This window comes from Phaenicophaeus curvirostris, chromosome 17 (assembly GCF_032191515.1).
Source record: "Phaenicophaeus curvirostris isolate KB17595 chromosome 17, BPBGC_Pcur_1.0, whole genome shotgun sequence".
NCBI classification, from domain to species: Eukaryota; Metazoa; Chordata; class Aves; order Cuculiformes; family Cuculidae; genus Phaenicophaeus; species Phaenicophaeus curvirostris.
In genome coordinates this window covers 3,838,264-3,856,903 of record NC_091408.1, presented here as the reverse complement: position 1 = coordinate 3,856,903, position 18,640 = coordinate 3,838,264, and the positions used below count along the sequence as shown (strand labels likewise).

The 18,640-nt window shown below is 42.7% G+C and overlaps 1 protein-coding gene across 5 annotated transcripts in view; it reads left to right on the top strand.

The window, feature by feature from the left end:
- The window catches only part of MLXIP (MLX interacting protein), a 47,584-nt gene that overhangs the window by 14,802 nt on the left and 14,142 nt on the right, over positions 1-18,640 (top strand). For 4 of the 5 annotated variants that reach the window (XR_011338671.1, XR_011338670.1, XR_011338669.1 and 1 more), the window contains exons 2-11: positions 9,245-9,351; positions 9,677-9,762; positions 10,216-10,305; positions 10,580-10,621; positions 11,471-11,642; positions 12,581-12,670; positions 13,530-13,624; positions 13,771-14,434; positions 17,147-17,268; positions 17,972-18,158. Coding sequence is in view for 2 of the 5 variants with exons in the window: in XM_069871217.1 (XP_069727318.1) it covers positions 9,245-9,351; positions 9,677-9,762; positions 10,216-10,305; positions 10,580-10,621; positions 11,471-11,642; positions 12,581-12,670; positions 13,530-13,624; positions 13,771-14,434; positions 17,147-17,268; positions 17,972-18,158 (1,655 nt within the window). In the remaining 3 variants the exon portion in view is untranslated. The remainder of the gene's footprint in view (positions 1-9,244; positions 9,352-9,676; positions 9,763-10,215; positions 10,306-10,579; positions 10,622-11,470; positions 11,643-12,580; positions 12,671-13,529; positions 13,625-13,770; positions 14,435-17,146; positions 17,269-17,971; positions 18,159-18,640) is intronic. The other variant, XM_069871218.1, reaches the window with a different exon arrangement.

The following is an 18,640-nucleotide window of genomic DNA, read 5'->3' as shown; positions in this document are numbered from 1 at the left end:
CTTCAGCATGGCTGGAGCCACTTTCCTAAGAAGAGGACTAACCTCCCCACCTGTATGTGGGGACCAGGCATCTCCCTTGGCCTGTCTGATCCTAAATGGGCAACGAGAGCCATCTGGGAGAAGTGTGGTGGGGCTTGCTGTCACGAGCATTAATACGATCCCCACTCCGCTCTGCTGTGTCCCAGTTAATTAACGAAGGGTCACTTGCCCAGCCCTTCCTGCGGAGCTGCAGACAAGTTTCCACAGTTCCTGTTCCAGCTGGTGACCCAGAGGTGAAGGTCTGTTTTCCACTCAGAATGATCAGCCTTCCGAGAAGGCTGTAGTCTTTGGTGAATCCCAGGGGGTTTCACTGCCATGCGTTGTGAGGTGGCTGCTCCCGTAGCAGAGCACTTAGATCCAACAAAGTTGTAAGCCAAGACACTTCCTGTGAGCTGTACATGCCCTTTTAGGGGTGCTTCTATTTTATTGTTTTCTAAACTCGCTTTTTTCCTCATTTGAGTCTGTTTTATGTTAACTCTGGGAGGGGTTTTCTCCCTACAGTATCTTAATATGGGATTTTTTTTTTTTTTGAATTTTCAGTAGCCTGAGTATTAACACAACGTTGCCTTTAGCCTACTTCTGTCATTTGTGACGTTTCTGTTTCAGCTTTTATGTAAACTTTGAATAAACTGTATGTGCTGTTGCAGTCTGGAGTCTTTACTAACTGCATTTGGTAATAAGACTGGTGGTTTTCATCCTGCAGGGAGCTGGTGTGAAAGCTTTGTTTCACAAGGAGAGAGGTGGGGGAGCATCTCTTCTTTTCAAAGTTGCTTTCAGGGTAAGATCCCTGACATCTTGCAGTATATTTATAGGCTTGTAGTGTTGGGCAGAGAATGTTACCCTATCCTCTGTGGCAGAAGGGCTGGTTTCAGGTTGCTGTGAGTGTGGTAAACAGCTCTGGGTTCCTCTTGGTCTGCGTGCTGCTCAGAGCATGGTGCTATCTGCTGCACTGATCCGCTCTGGGTTTTTCAGAAGCTCTGTGTGTGAAGTGTCTTTGAACCATAATTTAGGTGCTTAGACATGAGCAAAAGCCAGTGGCAGAAATCAGTTTTTTAGGAAGAAATGGAAAAATATCAGGAGACTGTGAAATAAGTGAATAATATCACATCCCTTTATATTGGGGTTGCTCTAAAAATGACACTTCTCACTGTGCTGGGAGAGCACAAGAAACACTTGAAAACCAAGGAGAACCAAATGTATTGAGCTGATGTGAATTCCTTTGTTGATATGTTTGTCAGCACAATGCGTTGATCATCATCATAACAGTTGATAGCACAAGGAATGCTCCTCTGCCTCCTAGCAGAGATTTCTTTATGAAAAGATCACAGTAGAACTGATGGTGATATCTGTTACACCACCCACAATGCTTTTTGATATGCAATGTTTCCTTTGCTTCACCAAAATCTTTGTTTGCCCAGCAGGGAGGCAAGATGAAGGAAGTGATGAGAGTAGAAGGGGCGCATTGAGTGCGGTGGCTTATTTCTGAAAGGGAAGCACGTAGCGGGAGGGAGGTGAAAAGAAAACTGTTGGTAAAGATGATGCAGCAAAGAGAATCTGATAACTCTTACAGCCCTTGCTGCTGCTTATCACAGTTGCTGGTACACCATCTCGTACTAAGAAGTCGCAAGGTATTTTAAAGCTGGTGTTTGTCTTCTGCTTCTTTCAGGCAAAGAGTAGAACATGTGTTCCCTAAATGAAAGTTCTCAAGCTGGTTGTGCTAAAAATAGTTTAGACAACCTCATGAATCATGCTGGGTACTTATTTTCTGGTTGTTATGGCCCAGGGCACAACAGTGACTGAGCCACATGAACCTCGCGGTCCCAGCACCAGAGAGAAGGGGAGGTGGAGATTTGAAATTTTTCATCCCTAGGACATCAGCTTCAATCCTCAGCCCGCAGCTTGCAGGTGGAGAACAGCTCCTCTGGCAACATTCTGTGAGCGGGTTTCATGCTTACTGCTTTAAATATGAAGATAACACAATTGTTGTGTTACAGGGGTGAGTCCTTTAAACGGAGGAATTAAACCACACTGCAGAAAACATTAAAAAGAATTAACTTCCCATTCTCTTACCCAGCAGTTACTGTGGGCAACACTGGTAGCAGCTCCTGTTCTTAATGTTGCCCACCAGTCCCTAATGTGTAACCTGCTTCTGATTAACTGTTGGGTCTGAACTTACCTGTACCTGAGCCTATGGGTTTTGGATGATAAGTTGTTCAAAGTGCTTTAGTCTGTTCCACTAATAAAGCTAAAACAAAATATATTGTCCATATTAAAATAAATAAAGGAAAAGAAGTACTAATGATTTTTTCAAAGGTTATATTGCCCTAAGGATCAGAGCAGAGCCTTGAAATTTGTCGAGGTTGCAGCCCGTGTTTGGGTGGAGTGCTTTGTCCTGCAAAACTGTTTTTAAACTTGGTGAGATTATCATTTTCTGAGAAACTGGAGGGAGCAGCAAGTCAAAGCAGAGGTGGTGAGAGCATTAACTGGAGATCCATCTGACATGGCAGGACATTGGGAACGGAAACTGGATGCAGTTTTGCCAGCAAATGCAAGCATGTGATGCCACATTGTCAGCTTGTGCATTTCTCTGAGGAGTCTGCAGCACCAAGCTCAGGTCTGCTGGTGTAAGCCAGGGTAGCGCTCAGTGTGCCACAACATTTACTGGGTCCATTCCTGAGTCGCCAGCGTAGATGTGGTCCTCATCAGAGCAAGAGCCCCAACACTGTGAACCTTCATTTATGCAAATTGAGTTAAACTTCTAAACTTTGCTTAAAATAATATTCAGTTTGTAAAATAAATAAATGAAGGTTTATAGTGCGTTTGTTGGGGCAGGAATGTTTGCTCCTAGATATGACTGATCTTTTACTTTCCTGTTCCTTTTCAGGAGGTGCATACCTCAGCCTTCCCACGTGAAATCAGTCCAGATAACATGTTCCTTGGCAGGTGTTGCTGTTCCAATTTGCCAGGGAATAACTTTGACTTTTGTGCTTTGTTTTTCTAACATTTCTTAAATACAGTGCTCATCATAGAGGGGAAACGTTTGTCCATTCTAGTATCTCTGTATTCAAGATTGAAGTATTATTTTTGTAAGGAGATGAATCAAACAGTGGGGAAGGTTTGGTTGGTTTAAAATGTTTGGTGTAACTTCAGCACAAAGCTGCCTGCTGTCGTTGGTGAAATGTGGGCAATATAACATCCCCTGACTAACCTGAAGTCTGCTACTGCAGGAGAATTTCAGATAAGGAAGTTGAACTAGGTAACCAAGAAGCTGAGCTGCCCTAATGCTTGCTGTTAAAACAAGCTCTGTCTGGGATTTGTATCCTAGGACTGCAGCTGGGATTAACTTTGTAGGTATGAGTAAGATGCTAAAGTGTGGCCTCCTCACAAGTCCTACACACACTCACTCAGTATAGAAATGTTTTTGTTTCACTTGCCTGCCTCTTTGCTCCAGCACACAATGCACATAATCTGATTCTCTGAATGAACTTTTGTTTGGGGGAATACTGTTAGTTTTGGCTCTTGGAGAGCTGAGCTGACAGGCCCAACTCCCCAGCAAAACAGACTGCAGATTAAAAAACAAACTAAAACCACGCCTTCAAAAAAAAATGCTGGAAAGAAGCCAAAGAGATAATTTTCTGTGTTGCTGGGAAAGCTTGTCTATTTAGCTACTGAAATATCAAATCAGATTTTTTTTTAGTTGCTTAAATTAAGAGCTTCATTATTATCACCTGCAATAAAAGGAAAAATCTTAGTCTCCCTCAAAAGAGTGTATGATCATGATCATATGCAGGAAGGAATCAAGGAGGGAAAAAGGCACAGGGGGTGTGGGACTTGAGGCAGGAGTTAACAAGGCAAAAAAGAGGCGTTTTAGCACAGGGGCAGTGGGAATCTGTTAACCAAGCAGGAAAATGCAATATGTGTCTGTAGCTTCTTCCTGTAAGCTGCATTTACAAAATTCAGATTTGAAAACAAAACAATTTGCTCACAATTACAGTGCACAAGAGCTCTGTGGTTGGTATGAGAAGCGATTGCTGCGGGTCTGCAGTATCTGCTTTTCAACGTATCTTTGCTGTGTTTCCTCAGAGGATATATTTGGGCAGCAGGGTCAGGCCTGTGGCATCTGAGCTGCAGGGCTCAGAGGTTTATGTTTAAATTCCGTGTGCGATAGATCTAGGCCAGGTGCTATCTGAGTGCAACGGAGAACTAGAGAGCCAACTTCTCCCTACATACCAAACCAAGTGAAAGATGAGAGGGTGGAAATGAGAGTTTTACATGCAGAGTACAGTGAGATGTCAAAAAAATAATCTGTGAAGCACTTCTAGTGCTGTCATAGCGATGGGTATATAGTTCAGTCTCAGTGCTTCCTTATTTCTAAGCAAGAGATCATGCATTTCTTCCCTCACAGGGTATCTTAAAGACCTCTTATGTTGTGCATCATTTATTTAACTACAATCACAAGACGGCTCTCCAGCTGAAATTCCATGCCCAGCAACATTTACGTGTCGTGGTGTGTAGAACGAACTTAATTTCATTCTGAATGGGGGAAGGGAATCTTTCAGACTGGCATTTACAGCAAAATCTTCTCTATTGTCTTCTTCTAGAAAAGGATTTGGAGCAAAATGCTGTGGTAGAGTTTTGACTGTTTCTGAGATAGATAAAATATGGGGAACTGCAAATTGGATCAGAAACAGCTTAATAAAGCACCTGAGCTGTGTAAGTTCTACCATACTACACTATATAGTTTCCATTTAATCAATATGTATTCAAATTGCCTATTAAGTGGAGGTTAAATAAGCTGGCTAGACCAGCATCTGAGATTGTCTTGTTTGGGTGGAATCTATCTTCACATTGAAAACTCTCCTGCTCAACCCCTTAAGTGCTCTTTGTTTCTTAAAATGCTGGTGTTTCTTAATGCTAGTTAGTAATGAAAAATACCCCAAGCTACTGGGTTTGCCTGCAGACAAATCATAGAATGTCCATTTCTGTCCAAATCCAAAGGGTGGTTGTGTCACGTGGTTTAATGCTGACCAAAGTTCATCTTAAAATCCCCTGATTTAAGGGAGGAGAACAGAGGATTCTTCTGTTATGAGTCATCTTGTATCAGAGCTTGATTGTGCTTCTACAGATGTCGTCAGGAGTTTTGCCATTGAGCGTAGTGAATGTTTTTTCAGTGTTCTAGAGAGCTACTGGTTTAAATTTGAAGTGACGCTAACAGCTGTGAGTGGTGTATCATGTGCCCAGTACCTGTGAAGGAAGAAGGTTGACTGTTTGCTTTGTGCCTGCTGGGTCAAAAGCGTCACTAAAATATCCTGTAAGACCATTCATTAACTGCTCCTCTATGCCGTATTTGTCAACCAAACACTTGATAGTGCTGTTCATTGCTCATCACTAGTGGAAGGCAACCCTTTAACATAGAGTCTTTAAAAAACACATCTTTGGAGATGAGAAGGGAGGAATCATCCATAGGGACTTTTTGCTTGTGTGTGCCTGAAATGCTTTATTCTGGGTGCCATTAACATAGAGGAAACTTATGAGGTTCTCAGAGGAAAAAACTTTGCATTAAAATGCCAGGACATTTACCATCAATATTTATAACGTGTCAAATTCACCTCTTCTCCCTAATTACATTTCAGTTTATTGAAGAAGGTTTAAAAATGAAATGTATTGTAGAGAATTGGGTCACGCTATCACAATGGCCACCCGTATCTTGTACTTTGCTGTGTATCTTGTGATGCTTGAAGGTTTGTAATTGTTTTTAAAACACAGCTGCTTTCAGTGGAATTCAAAAAAATGGAGAGAGTTGTGTTACACTGACAGACCAGTGCTGCGTTATCTGCCTGCCTGCGTGGATCTTGGTTACCTGAGGTAATTCCTGAGCTGGGAAAAATTATGTCAAAAAAACTTGGGGAGGATCTCCAGCCTTTTTTGGCATATCTAGGGTTCATAGGTGAAAGCTACAGCATATGGAAGTCACAGCTTCTCTTCTGAAAATGCTCCTCCAAAGCATCTTGGTGTTACTGTGTCCGAGGGAATTCCAGCACTGTTGGCTGTTCAGCCGAAGCTTTCCTGGTTGGTTTGTTGTGATCAAATCACCTGAGGACATTTGGCCTCAGGAGGTGGAGATTTCTACATGGGAGACTGAACTGAGCTCCTGGAATGTGTTGCGCATTATCCACCACATGATTTTTCAGCCACCTTGATTTGATTTATGTTTGGTAGTGATGAGGATAGGAAAATCACATATTCCTCCAGCATTGCTTACATGAGCTGGCACGTCCTGGGTAGCACGGGCTGTGCTTCTGGCAACAACAACCTCTGCAGAATGCAACTGAGAGCCCAGTTCCCTGTGTGCACCTCTCCATGCAGCACCAACATCCCGCTGGTCATGCCAGAGGCTGGGGTGGGTGCAGCTGTCCTGGCCTGTACCATGGAGGGTTTGGTCCTTGGGACGCTCTCCTCCTCCCCTCTTTGGAACCAGCAGAGTTGCAGCAGCCGTTGTAGAGAGAGCAAGGACCATGTGTGCACTGACATTCTATGTTCACAGGTACATTGTGATGTGCGTTGGATGGCAGGTTGCTCTGCGTTCCTTGTAGGAGTTGTGGTCGTAGGAGCAGGGAGCTGGCAGGAGCAGCAGGCAGTGGGGCTCTGTTTTTTTGTTTGTTTTCCCCCTGCTCTAAAGTCTGAAGATGAGTTTCAGTTAGGCAGCTGCTCTCAGTCAGCGTTCAATATAACTGACTTTCCACTCACTTTGGAATTTGGAATAGTGTCTATTGTTGTCAGCTTCACGCTGACTCCTCTCTACTGAGGCTGAAGTTGTTTCACTTATGACCTCAAGCTGGGCTTGTGCTTTGCTCCCATGGGAACTAAAAATAATAATTATTTTAAGAATAGGTTCTTAATCACTTCCTTCTTTTGATGCACTACTTTTGTTTAAGATTTTGTAAGAATGTAGTAGAAAATGTTTTAAACTGTGTATTTTAATTCCAGTTTTAATTGGCTCATTGAAGACCCAAGGAGTGTACAAGGATTAATTATGGTTCCTTCCAGGTTTTTTGTAGAAAAGCATTTGTTCTTGTTATTCTGAGGGAAGATTATTAGAGTTTTGTTGCTTTGGCAAACTGGTCGCAGTGAGTTATGAAGAGATGAACATTTAAACTGACAGATTTCTTGGTCAAAGGCGTGTGGGCATTTCATCAGTGTTGGTGATGCATCAGCAAGTTGCTCTCTTGTCACCACACTGTTGATGTACGTAGGAGAAACAGGAAATTATGTGCTTTAATCTGGATTTAGAAGGAACTAAAATGCTGCGCTTTTGTGGCAGAGCTTGCTGTGCAGTGTACACTGTGAAGGTGATGAGAGCTTGTAGGGAAGATGGGGAAAATATCAAACGTGTGGAGATCCACAGTCTGTCCTTACCTATAGCAGCTGGATAACAGAGATAAAATACTTGATTTGTAGATCTTTCTGTAAACTGAAAGACTTTCGTAACTCAGAAGTGGGTTTTTAGAGAAGATGTATTTCCAAGAGGGGCATATGGGCACTCTAGCAAAAAGAAATGAATAAATAAATAGAATCCAGGAAGGCTTTCCTAGATTTCATTGAGCACAGAAAGTGTGGTTGTATGAAGTGTCTGAGAGCCTAGCTACAGAGAATAACACAAATACATCAATTGTTTTTCCTGTTCCTTGCTAACAGTTCACATGGTTTACTGTTACTTCCACTCAGCGAAGTCTCTTGCTCCAGCAAATCTCCTTGCCTTAGAGGGAGCCAGTATAGTTACTTAGAAATAGTAGCACAATTTGATCTTTCCTGAGTGTTTAGAGGTGATGTTGCCGGTGTTACTCAGTTGCGGGCTCCTCACTACAGAAGACCTTAACCTCTTGACCTGATGGTCATAATGTTTCAAGATGAACCTGTTGCCTTTGCCTGTGTTGCCCTGTTGATTGCAGTTTGTGTTGCTGGTCCATATCCCTAGAGGCAAAGATGCACAAGCAGCATAGGAAGACGTAAACTAGGAAGATGTATGACAAACCATAAAACGTGGGAGGGAGAACCTGTGATAGGCACGATGTCTATACTTTAATCCATGGCTTGAACTATGATACATTATGAATATTTCGTACTTCCTCTTCTCTTTCAGTAGTATGGATTAATGATTCATAAAGGTGTGCTTTAAGGACTGAGCAATTTGTGTTTATACAGTGTTTACTGGAGTACCTGTTGCTTCTCCTTTCTTCCTTCCCTCTCAATTCCACCTCTCATGATTGTTTATCCGTAAGCTGTTTCATAGAATCATAGAATAACCAGGTTGGAAGAGACCCACCGGATCATCGAGTCCAACCATTCCTAACAAACACTAAATCATGCCCCTTAGCACCTCGTCCACCCGTGCCTTGAATACCTCCAGGGAAGGTGACTCAACCACCTCCCTGGGCAGCCTATTCCAGGGCCCAATGACCTTTTCTGTGAAGAATTTTTTCCTAATGTCCAGCCTAAATCTTCCCTGGCGGAGCTTGAGGCCGTTGCCTCTTGTCCAGTCCCCTGTCACTTGGGAGAAGTTTCTCTTTCCAACCTTCCCTTTCCTTGGAGAAGACTTGCTGTTCCTGGTCTCAGTGATCCTGTGTGCCCAGCTGTGGTTACCAGCGTTGTAGAATTGGCAGATGATTTTTCTTCTTTGGCCAGAACTAGCATTTCGTTCTTCCTTTCCAGTGTTACCAGCCTGGAAAATAGAATGGAACTGTAGAAATGAACTTGTGTTAACTTCATCCAGCTCCTCGACAAAATCCAAGCCAAAACTATTTATGGCCAAACACGCAAAAACCTCTAGACAAAGTTTTGGGCTTCATTTTGAGCAATCTCATTCTCAATTGATGGAAGCTTATAGGTTGACGTTTGAAAAGGTGGGATGCTGGCAAGGATCAAAGTGTGGGTGAAATGAATTTGAGTCCTGATGAATATACTTGTGAGACCAGTTATGACAGTTGTTAGTAGGCAGATGAGAACACAAAGGACTCTTGAAAACTGCACTCATCCTTGGCACCTCGATCAGGAAGCCATGGACAGCGTGGGGCAAAAGTTACCAACCATGGCTTGTTGTACTTTTTTTCTGTTGATAATTTGGCACTTTTAGGGAGATGCTTTGTCTTGAAAGGAGTGGGAAGAGAAAAGCTGAAACCAGGATGATTTATTGTCTGTTTTGTTTCAGTGGAAAGCTGGTTTCACCCAAATGGAAAAATTTTAAAGGCTTGAAACTTCAGTGGAGAGATAAAATCCGTCTCAATAACGCCATCTGGAGGGCATGGTACATGCAGTGTAAGTATCGTGCTCTGCTGTGTTGCTTGCTATAAAGTATTTTTCAAGAGACACGTGTAAGAAGCAAGACAATTGAAGTTACTGTCTAGTGAAAAGTTCAGAAGTCTGCTAAAGGGACAGATGGATTGGATTGGATTAGGGCATTCTTAGAGATGTCCACACAGAGGCTGCACTGAGCAGTGCAGGCACAGTCCGCGATCTCCATTTCTTCGTGTTGGTTGTCTGGAAGGAACCATGGCTAGATTTTTCTTTTCACATCTTGTCACAGAACTGACAGAGTAGAGTCTGCACGTGCTGAACACTCGTATTTTCTTTCTTGTTTCAGACCTGGAGAAGCGCAAGAATCCGGTGTGCCATTTTGTGACTCCTCTGGACGGCTCTGTCGATGTCGATGAACATCGTCGTCCAGAGGTATGTAAAACGTGAGGAACAGACTAATAAGCTGTAGAGTTATTAACAAGATTTTCTAGTCCACTGGATATGAGAGCAGCATAGCAATTCTTTGCCTGATTTTGGCAAAACAGGACATTGTATGCTTTATACGTTATATTTTAGTAAATTCATTTTAAAGGATTTTTTGCCATTTTTTAACCTTTGGTTATGGTTGAGCTAGCCTGGGAGTTACTGATAGCGCAGCCAGACATCATCTCTTGTTTGTGTATTGTGGGAAGGATGAAGTTAGTACTGTCAGATTGGCTCTGATAGCTGAACTCTGGGCAGTGTGGAGTGCTGATACATGAGCTCAAACAGAATTAGCCTGCTTTCTTTTGCATTTTTTATGCCTGAATATTTGCTTGGAAATTTTTTGAACATTCAGCCATTACGTGATTCCGTGTAATTCATGGTATGTGTTTGTGTTCTCAGGCCATTGCAACAGAGGGGAGATACTGGAAACGAAGAATTGAAATAGTCATCAGAGAATACCACAAGTGGAGAACATACTTCAAGAAAAGGGTCTGTTTGTTTACACAGTAGCTTACTTGAACTTGATCAGCATGTTGTTGCTTTTTGAGTTTCGATGTTGCTTTTGCTAGCATGCAAGAATACTTAAAATGGATTATACGCTAGTGCAGACATACTCATCTGATTAGTCCTATTTAACTAAAAATTATTGTGCAGAGACTAATTGTGCATGATTTGGCCTTAAAATTTTTGCAAAATCATGTCTTCTACTGGCATAAACAGGATCTATTGTGACTTGAATATCTGTTTTGTTCTCCTTTTGCAGTTACAGAAGCATAAAGATGAAGATCTTTCAAGTTTGGTCAGGGTAGGTAATACCACTGATAAGTAGCAGCACTTATGCTTGTAGAAGCTGCAGTGATAAAGCTGTAACGTGCAGTAGCTTGCATTGATTAGAATCTCAAGATGAGCATCTTGCTTAAGCCTTAATTAAGGTTAGACAGTAGTGTTTCTGTGCCTTAGAGAGTAGTGTAAGATTTGTGGTTTAAATTGGATGAAGGAGAGATTGAATCTTAAGTGATGAAGAAGAAATGAGAATCGGTATTGGTGCCCGGAAAGATCAATCTCTTTGAAGGCTGGTGCATTTTGTCTTATTACTGAGTCATAACTGGCACTACTGCCTTGCTTGTGTAACTGGATCTGTGGAGTTGTGTGTGCTGCTTGTTGTGGATCTTCCTGCTGCCCACAACATGGGAAACTAATGTGTCAGGATCCTGCACTTAACACCATTTGAGAGATTCAGATACACTTCAAGATAGGAGTTATTTGCTTTGAGTTTTTGCTGTGTGTGTTATTTTTAAATTGTTATTCAAGCCAAGGGATTGTTAAACTGTAGGTGAAAAAAATACGCGTATAATCAATGAAACTAGAAAGTTATTTTGGTTTACGTCCTTCTAGTCAACATTTGGGTTTGGGGCAAAAACCTTTCCCAGAGTGTCATGGTGTTCCATTGAAGTTTTCTGTTGTTGCTCAAATCAGTGAGCTAAAGTTGTTGGTGTATCGGAAGTAGCACTGGTCTGTTTCAGTCCGTTTGTATGGCTCCTAAAGGAGCTTCTTTCTCTAAAAATGTGACAAATGAAGACTGCTTTTATATATCTGCACCAGACTGCTCTAGTGTTCTGTAAGCAGCCTGACTTTTCTTGCTTTCCTTTGGCAGGATGATGATATGGTTCTCTGGCAAAAAAGAAGGTATGGCAGAGAAACTCCTGTCCCTATGGAGGAAGGCAGCCTCCTGGATGCAGATATGCTCATGTCCGAGTTCACCGACACGCTGTTCTCCACACTGTCTTCACATCAGCTGGTTTCCTGGCCAAATTCCAGGGACATAGGTATGTGTTGACTGTTAGCTGTGTTGCAGTGGGAACCTCTTAGAGAACTCTGGTTTGTTGCTTTGCTGCTCTTCTAGTCTTGCCTAAGTAGTTTATCTGACTTTGCTAATACAGATATGTAGCTGTTTTATGCCTTAAAGGTAATGGAATCCCAGTTACTCATCCATTTCTGTCTTAGCTTCTTATGTGCTGCTCCTACCCTTGTCCTCTAATATTGCTCTGAATAAATCAGTAATGAGCAGTATTTATCTTTATCAGCGGTGAAAGCGTTATTTATCTCAAAGCACGTGTCTGTGTATTTCTAAGGGAATGCCTAATATTTTTCTTTGGATATGACCCTTAGAACAAGTGCAAGTCTCGACTCGTGTAAAAACAGTCCAAGTGCAACACTGTTGTGTCAAGTGCTCCCCCTAACTGAAGGCTGTCACTGTCTAACGGGACAGCGGATGTCCACTATGCATTATCCTTGCTGCATGGATGTCTAAGCTCTTTGAGCAACTCCAGAGCTGCTGTGGTTTGCATAAAGTGTACTTGTGGCAAAATTAAATGGGTAATGCTTTATTTTAGAATACCATGCTCAGAGCTGTGGCGATTCAGGTTGTGCTTCCCAGCATATTTATCTATTGTGCAGCAGGGTCAGGACAGGAGTTTTAGAAGCAGGACGTAATCCTCAGCTGTTAGTTGGAGCCTTCAGGTTTCACCTTGTCCATTTTTCTAGTTGGAAATTTCATTCCCCTATGGTTTTGATTTCAGAACTGTGCTGTGGTTCTGAAGAAAAGCAGATGCCTAGTTCATTTCAGCAGCAGTTTTTCTGTAAACATTCTAGCTGAGCTTGGCTGTGCAACGTGTGCTGGTATTGGAGCCAGAAGCTATATTCCTACTGCTCTTACTGTGCGAGTGATGTGAAGCTAATCTAATCTGTCTTCTGGATTTTGCAGCACACTTGGGAAACGCTGACATGATTCAACCAGGGCTTATACCTCTCCAGCCAAATTTTGATTTTATGGATACTTTTGAGCCTTTTCAGGGTAAGAATCATATATTTATAAAATTAATTTATTTAAAATAGCGATGATTTATGACCTAGATTTTTACAGACGATTAAATATCACAGATATCTGCTCTCTTTAGAAGGCAAGAGATTTGAGTGAAAAGTGAAGAGCACTTGGTGCATTTTCTGTGTTTATTTCAGACAGATGTGTATGTGGGTAGACTCCCTTGTTACTGTGACCCAGTCCTTTAATTACCTGGATTTGAGAGTCACTTTAGGATTGTTTATTCAAGATTTGAAACTGGTTGTTAATTTGTTTTCAAAAGAGTAGCATTTAGACCTTAAGTCATTGAGTAATTAGAGGTAGAACATCAGGTACAGACAGGACAACTCACAGAATCACTTAAGGTTTTCCCTTTTAACACTTCCTGGTGATTAAGTGATTTAACACTTTGTTTGCCTTGGAACATTTCCTGGTACTCTCAAAAATTACTTAAGACTACTACTGATGATTTTGATGGTTATGGATCTTCATGGGAGTCAAAAGTCTGTTTGCTGGGCCTGCATGCAGTCTGCATCAGATAACTGACTTTTGTGGCACTGCACTGAGAATCAGCTCTTGGCTATCTGTGTAGGTGAACCTTTAACCGTGAACCAATTTTTGTGTTGTCTCATTGTCAAAGCTTGCATGAAAGTTGAAGGTTTGCCCTGAAGAGATCATTTCCTTTAGAAGACAGCAATTCATTGCTCAGTCAGCAGCAGTTATATGAAGCAGAAGTCTTGTGTTTTCATTATTTGCTAAATAATATTGATATTCCTGTGAATTTTGGTATCTAGCAATACTTTACCTTGAATATGAAAAGTAGAAAATTGATAAGTGGCTTTTCATATTTCAGATTTATTTACGCCCAGTCGTTCCAATAGTTATTTCCCTTCTGTGTCTGCTGTCAGCTCAGCTACAACAGACAGCGGCAACAGCAATCCTCCCCAGGTAAGAGATTCTCAGTGTTTAAAGCAGCCTCATCACAGGCACTTATGTGCTATGAAGAATCTCATGAGCCATATCCTTCTCGGAAGGAGCTCAGACAAGAATTTCAATGTCATGTCTCAATCTGTAATATTTTTCCTTTTGGTCAGTCTCCTGTCCTGCCGTCAGATTCACTGCCCAACACACTTCCAGCAGGGAACATCGGCGACGAACTGATCGCTTCCCCAGTACCTGCTCCTGTCATTCCTGATGTTGGCACTGACCAGTGTTCCAACATCAGAAGCGAGGGATCTTTCATCCAGCCAGCAGACTTCACTCCTGACTCGTCTCTCAGCGGGCCACAGACTTTTGTGCCAGTGTTTCAGACGCCCTTGTCACTGCTTCAACCTGCGACACAACAGCACCAGTCCCCGTTGCCTGCAGTGCCTCTGAATTCTAGCTTAAGCTCTCCACCAACTGCGTTTGCAGCACCGGAAACCCAGAAGTTTGGCCTCTGTGAATCTACAGTTATCACCCACACAGCTTCCGCTACCTTGACCCAAAATGCCCCTGCTACCACCTTCAGCCAAAGCCAGAACCTTGTCCTGGCAACGCAGCAGCCAGGTGCAGGAGTGCCTTGTAACCTGGCTTTCCAGACTACTGTCCTGCAGGGGCAGCCGCGGCCCCAGCTGCAGTCCCAGCTGACATTTGCACTGCCCAAAGCTGTTCCTCTGGCCAGTGCTGGGACAAGGCCCAAACAGTCACAAAAAAGAGTGCCTGCTCCGAAGCCTGAAACAGTGTCCTTATTGCTAAAGAATGCCTTCATCACTCCAGGTGAGACGCACTGATGGGGTGCTGGTTTTCTTTTCTCGGTGGGGCTAGCAGGTTTGCATGCTAAGTGAAAATACACTCTTCAATGGGATGCTCTGGACTGCTGTGAGGATTGGAATCGGTTTGGTTGCGATTGTGAAAAGCTGACCTACAAAAGGGACTATCTCCTTGTAAAACTTGTGCGGGACTGTGTGGATGCATCAGCACAGGGGCTGACTAGAACTCCATGCTCCTGCCCCATAGAAACCCTGGGTTTGATGCTTAATGCTGTTCTGCTAATTCTGCCTTTTAGAGCATTCAACCACAGAATTGCAGAGTGCTGAGAATCAGCCCTTCCAGTGGGGAAGGGCTGTGGACAGGCAGAGGGAGCTGGAGATCTTTTGTCCCAAGCAATCTGCAGACTCTTGAGATGCGATCAGGAGCGTGTGGTTTTCAGTTCAGAGTGTGAGTGCTGAACTGATGTGCTGGGACCTCCACACTGGGTGTAATTTGGAGCCACTGGCGCTGTACAGAGCTAAGAATAGCAAGTGTGAGAAGGGAGAGTTTTGCTTGTGGTGGTTCTTGTGGGAAAGCTCGAGGCTAGGGCAGGACAGGCAGTACACTTTTTCTTGGAATTATTGCACGCAGTATTAAACTTGTGCTGGCTGGGGGCCAGGTGACTTCAGCCACTTGAAATGTGCAACAATAATGCAAGAAAAACCCTGCCTGGAGGAGTATTGTTAAACAGGCTTTATTAAGGAGTAGGTGTGTCTGACGTTGTGGTTACCCACCAAAAAAACAAAATCACTTTTCAGGAGGAGAACAGACCTGAGGATCTAATTCTACGTGTCACTGGTAACAAGCTGGTCCATAATTAATAGCATTAGGATGTTAATAGCAATGTTTCTGTCTACAGTACATTGTAAAGCAAGAGTCCATGTACCTTCAGCGAACAAGACATGCATTTCTCACCTAGTAAAGTGTTGTAGGCAACTCCATTTAGAAAGCTCTTGCTCTTAGCTTTCTTAGTGCTTCCCAGGTTGTTCCTCACTCCATTTGTCACTTTCCCAACGCTTCATCAGTTACTTCTAGGCCAGTGCAACAAACGACTTTGTACCTCATCTCGGTTTAAAAACTCTTGCTGTTTTTTATTCCTGGTAATGGTATGTGTTCAGGAATCACAGTCTCTTAAACTGCTGGGACACCAAGCTCAGAGGTCAAATCCCAGTCTTTACATAAAGACTGGAGCTTTATTTTTGGCAATAGAATAAATGTCAGTACTTGTAACTGAGGCATTTATGCCTGTCATTTGTGTTCAGGACCAACAAATCGTCTCGAGACTATAAAGCAAATTGCATTATAACCTGCGTTAGAAAGGGATGTTCAACATTTCCTGCCCACTGATAAAAGGACTCAAAAGTCTGCACAGATTGTCTCATCAGGTGGAAGATTTCACATGGGAAAGACCTCTGCTATCACCACTTCAGGACAAATGTTCTGGTTTTGAGAAGAAAGTCTGCAAAAGATGCATGTGTAGGATGGAAACGTGCAAAAGGGGATCATAATATGTGCTGATTGTTAGTTACCCAAATATGGAGGTCAGAAATACCAAGCCTGTGCAGCAGCATTAATGCACTGGTGAGAGTAGGCAATGTAGCTCAATAGAGATGCCCCAGCTCTGGCTGAACATTGGTGAACAGTGGAAGGGTTGCGATTCCAGTTTTATATGTGGAATGTTCAGACAAAGAATGGACTCCTTGTGCTCTCTGTCAGCTATACCCACACAAGGGCTGACACGAGGGCTGTGCAATCCACAAGGCCTTTTCTAATAAAGGCTATACGGAAGCTTTAGTTGATTCAAAATACGGTTGTTAGTCACAGATGGCACAGTATGGAGAGGACATTAGACAACCTGCACTGTCTCCCTGTTCTGCTGTGTGTGTTCTTCAATATCCAGATGCCAAACTGCAGAGGAATAAGTTGGCAGTGACTGAGCTATTGTTGCGTTATTAGTGCAAAGCAGAGTTGAAGCCAGTACAGGCTAGGATGAAACTGAGGAAGTTTGGTTTTGCTTCCCATCTGGAGAGAATTGCTGCTGTTCACAATTATGTCTAGCTGTCCAGCACCACAGACCTTTTGGTTCTTTAGCCTATTCTCTGTGCTGATTCCCAATCACATTTGGTTGTCCTGTGCTTGTGTGTCATGTAAAGCAGTTGTAAAACCAAATAGTGAAAGAAGCTAGTAGAGTGAAGTATAAGGAAGAGAGTTTAAAATATATACAAGAAAGCGTTAAGTATTGAATATACATCCTTCAGATGGTTTCTGTCATTGGCCCTTGCTGGGTCAGCAGCAGAAGCCTGAGATCCCAGAAGTATGGATGTGAGAGGACGGGTGAAGATGATCCTCCTTCTGTGTCACACCCAGCTCTGGTAAAATGAAGACACCTCGCAGCTCCTTGGTTTGCTAGGTACCTGTCTAAATTCACCCTGAAAGAGTGTCAGGGATGCTAGAAGCCTCAGAAATAACTGGTGTGTTGGAGTCCTTTGTAGTGGATTAATTGGATTGAGATGATCAGAAAACTGGTGGCATTTTGTGTTGCAATTAAATAGTACCAACTAGATGTCCATTAATCCATTCCTCTGTTCAATGACAAGTTACTTCATACAAAATAGTCTCCAGCTTTTTGGTTTTGTTTTTTTTCCTCATTAACTATTCTAACTCGATTGTGTTCTTCAGCTGCCTTTCAGGGACAGTCCAGAGCTGTGATTGTAACTCCAGCACCTTTAAAAAGAGAGGGGATTTTGACGCCAGCCACGTCTCAGTCTAATGTTGCAATTGCACCAGCTGGAATTGTCAGAGTAAGGAGAAGAAAAAAGTATATATTTATTTTCTAGGCCTGTTATTTGTAAGTAGTTTGAGCTGTAATGCACTCCAGAGGGTAACTAGTCTACTAAATCTCACCTGTTACCCAGCATATGCATTTGTGCATTCAGTATTATGTTTGCTTATTTTTAATTTAGCTATTTTATGGGCCTGGAAGCACTATCTAGTCTTCACAGACTCCATCTCAGGCAACAGTAAGATTACAAAGAGGCATGTATATCCAATACTATGAATGGGGATGGTTTGTGCTTTTTCTTAATTGTGAAGGGGCTAGAAGGAGCCCAGGATGCTCACCTTTCCATTTACAAGTTGGAAAGCATACCTTGAGTGGGTTTCCCAGTTTGTTGTATGCAGGAAGGTGGGAATAGCATGTTATGCTGTTAACATGTTGTAATACTGCTTTAAATTATGAAAGGATACTGGTCTCCTGCCAGAAGTCTGACTTCGGTGCCTGCCAGTTCCTTATATGTTAGCCCTTGTTTCATGTCATCAGATTGTTAATAATGTATTGATTTGCTACTTCTAGTGAAAGGCAAGGTAACAAATCTCTCTCTCTCTTTCTTCTCTCTCCCCCTTTCTCTTTTCTCTCATCCCTTCTCTCCCTCTGCATCCCACCTCCTCCCCAACTCTCTCTTTATGTCTCTGTTTTCCTCTGTGCTATTTCTATGCTGTTCCCAGGCTCCCGGGGTGACGGAGTTCCATAGTAACATTCTGGTTGGTCCAGCACAGCGAGCACCAAGTAGTCAACAAACCCAGTCCACAGTCTCACATCTCTTCTCTCCTAGTGTAGTCCAGGATGTGTTGGTGAAAGGAGAGCAAATCCCTTCCCACAGTAGCTGTTCACAAGTTCCCTCACCTACACCTAGTAAGTTAGAAAGTTGCAATCATTCTTTCTCCCGTACAAGTTTAAGTGTGTTTCCATTGGTTAGGCAGGGTATAAATGGGCCTTCAGGATCCTTGGATAATTTTTGAAGGAAAAGCTTTTAGGCCCTTGTACCCTGAAGCTTTGGTTGCATCCAGTTGTTTGCAATTTTTGTCATAAACTACAGTGCAGCATTCCCACAACTGTGATTTTTGTGCTTCTTGTCAGTGGCTCCTTTCTAAAAGGATGTACTGTCATAGTCACCGAGAAATTAAATTCTTTTGGAAGGCATCTGTGTAGGAAGTGTTGAATAGGTTTGTTGTTCAGTATCATAAGTATAATTTTGATTGGAGGATCTCAGACAGAGTCTTTGTTACCAGTAGGTAAGTGTGAAGGCTGCTTTTGCATGCGTGTTGGTAGAGCGATATCTGGGCTGGTTTACAGGCATGGGCTGGTTTTGCTGGTAGATGGCTTGTGAGTGTTAC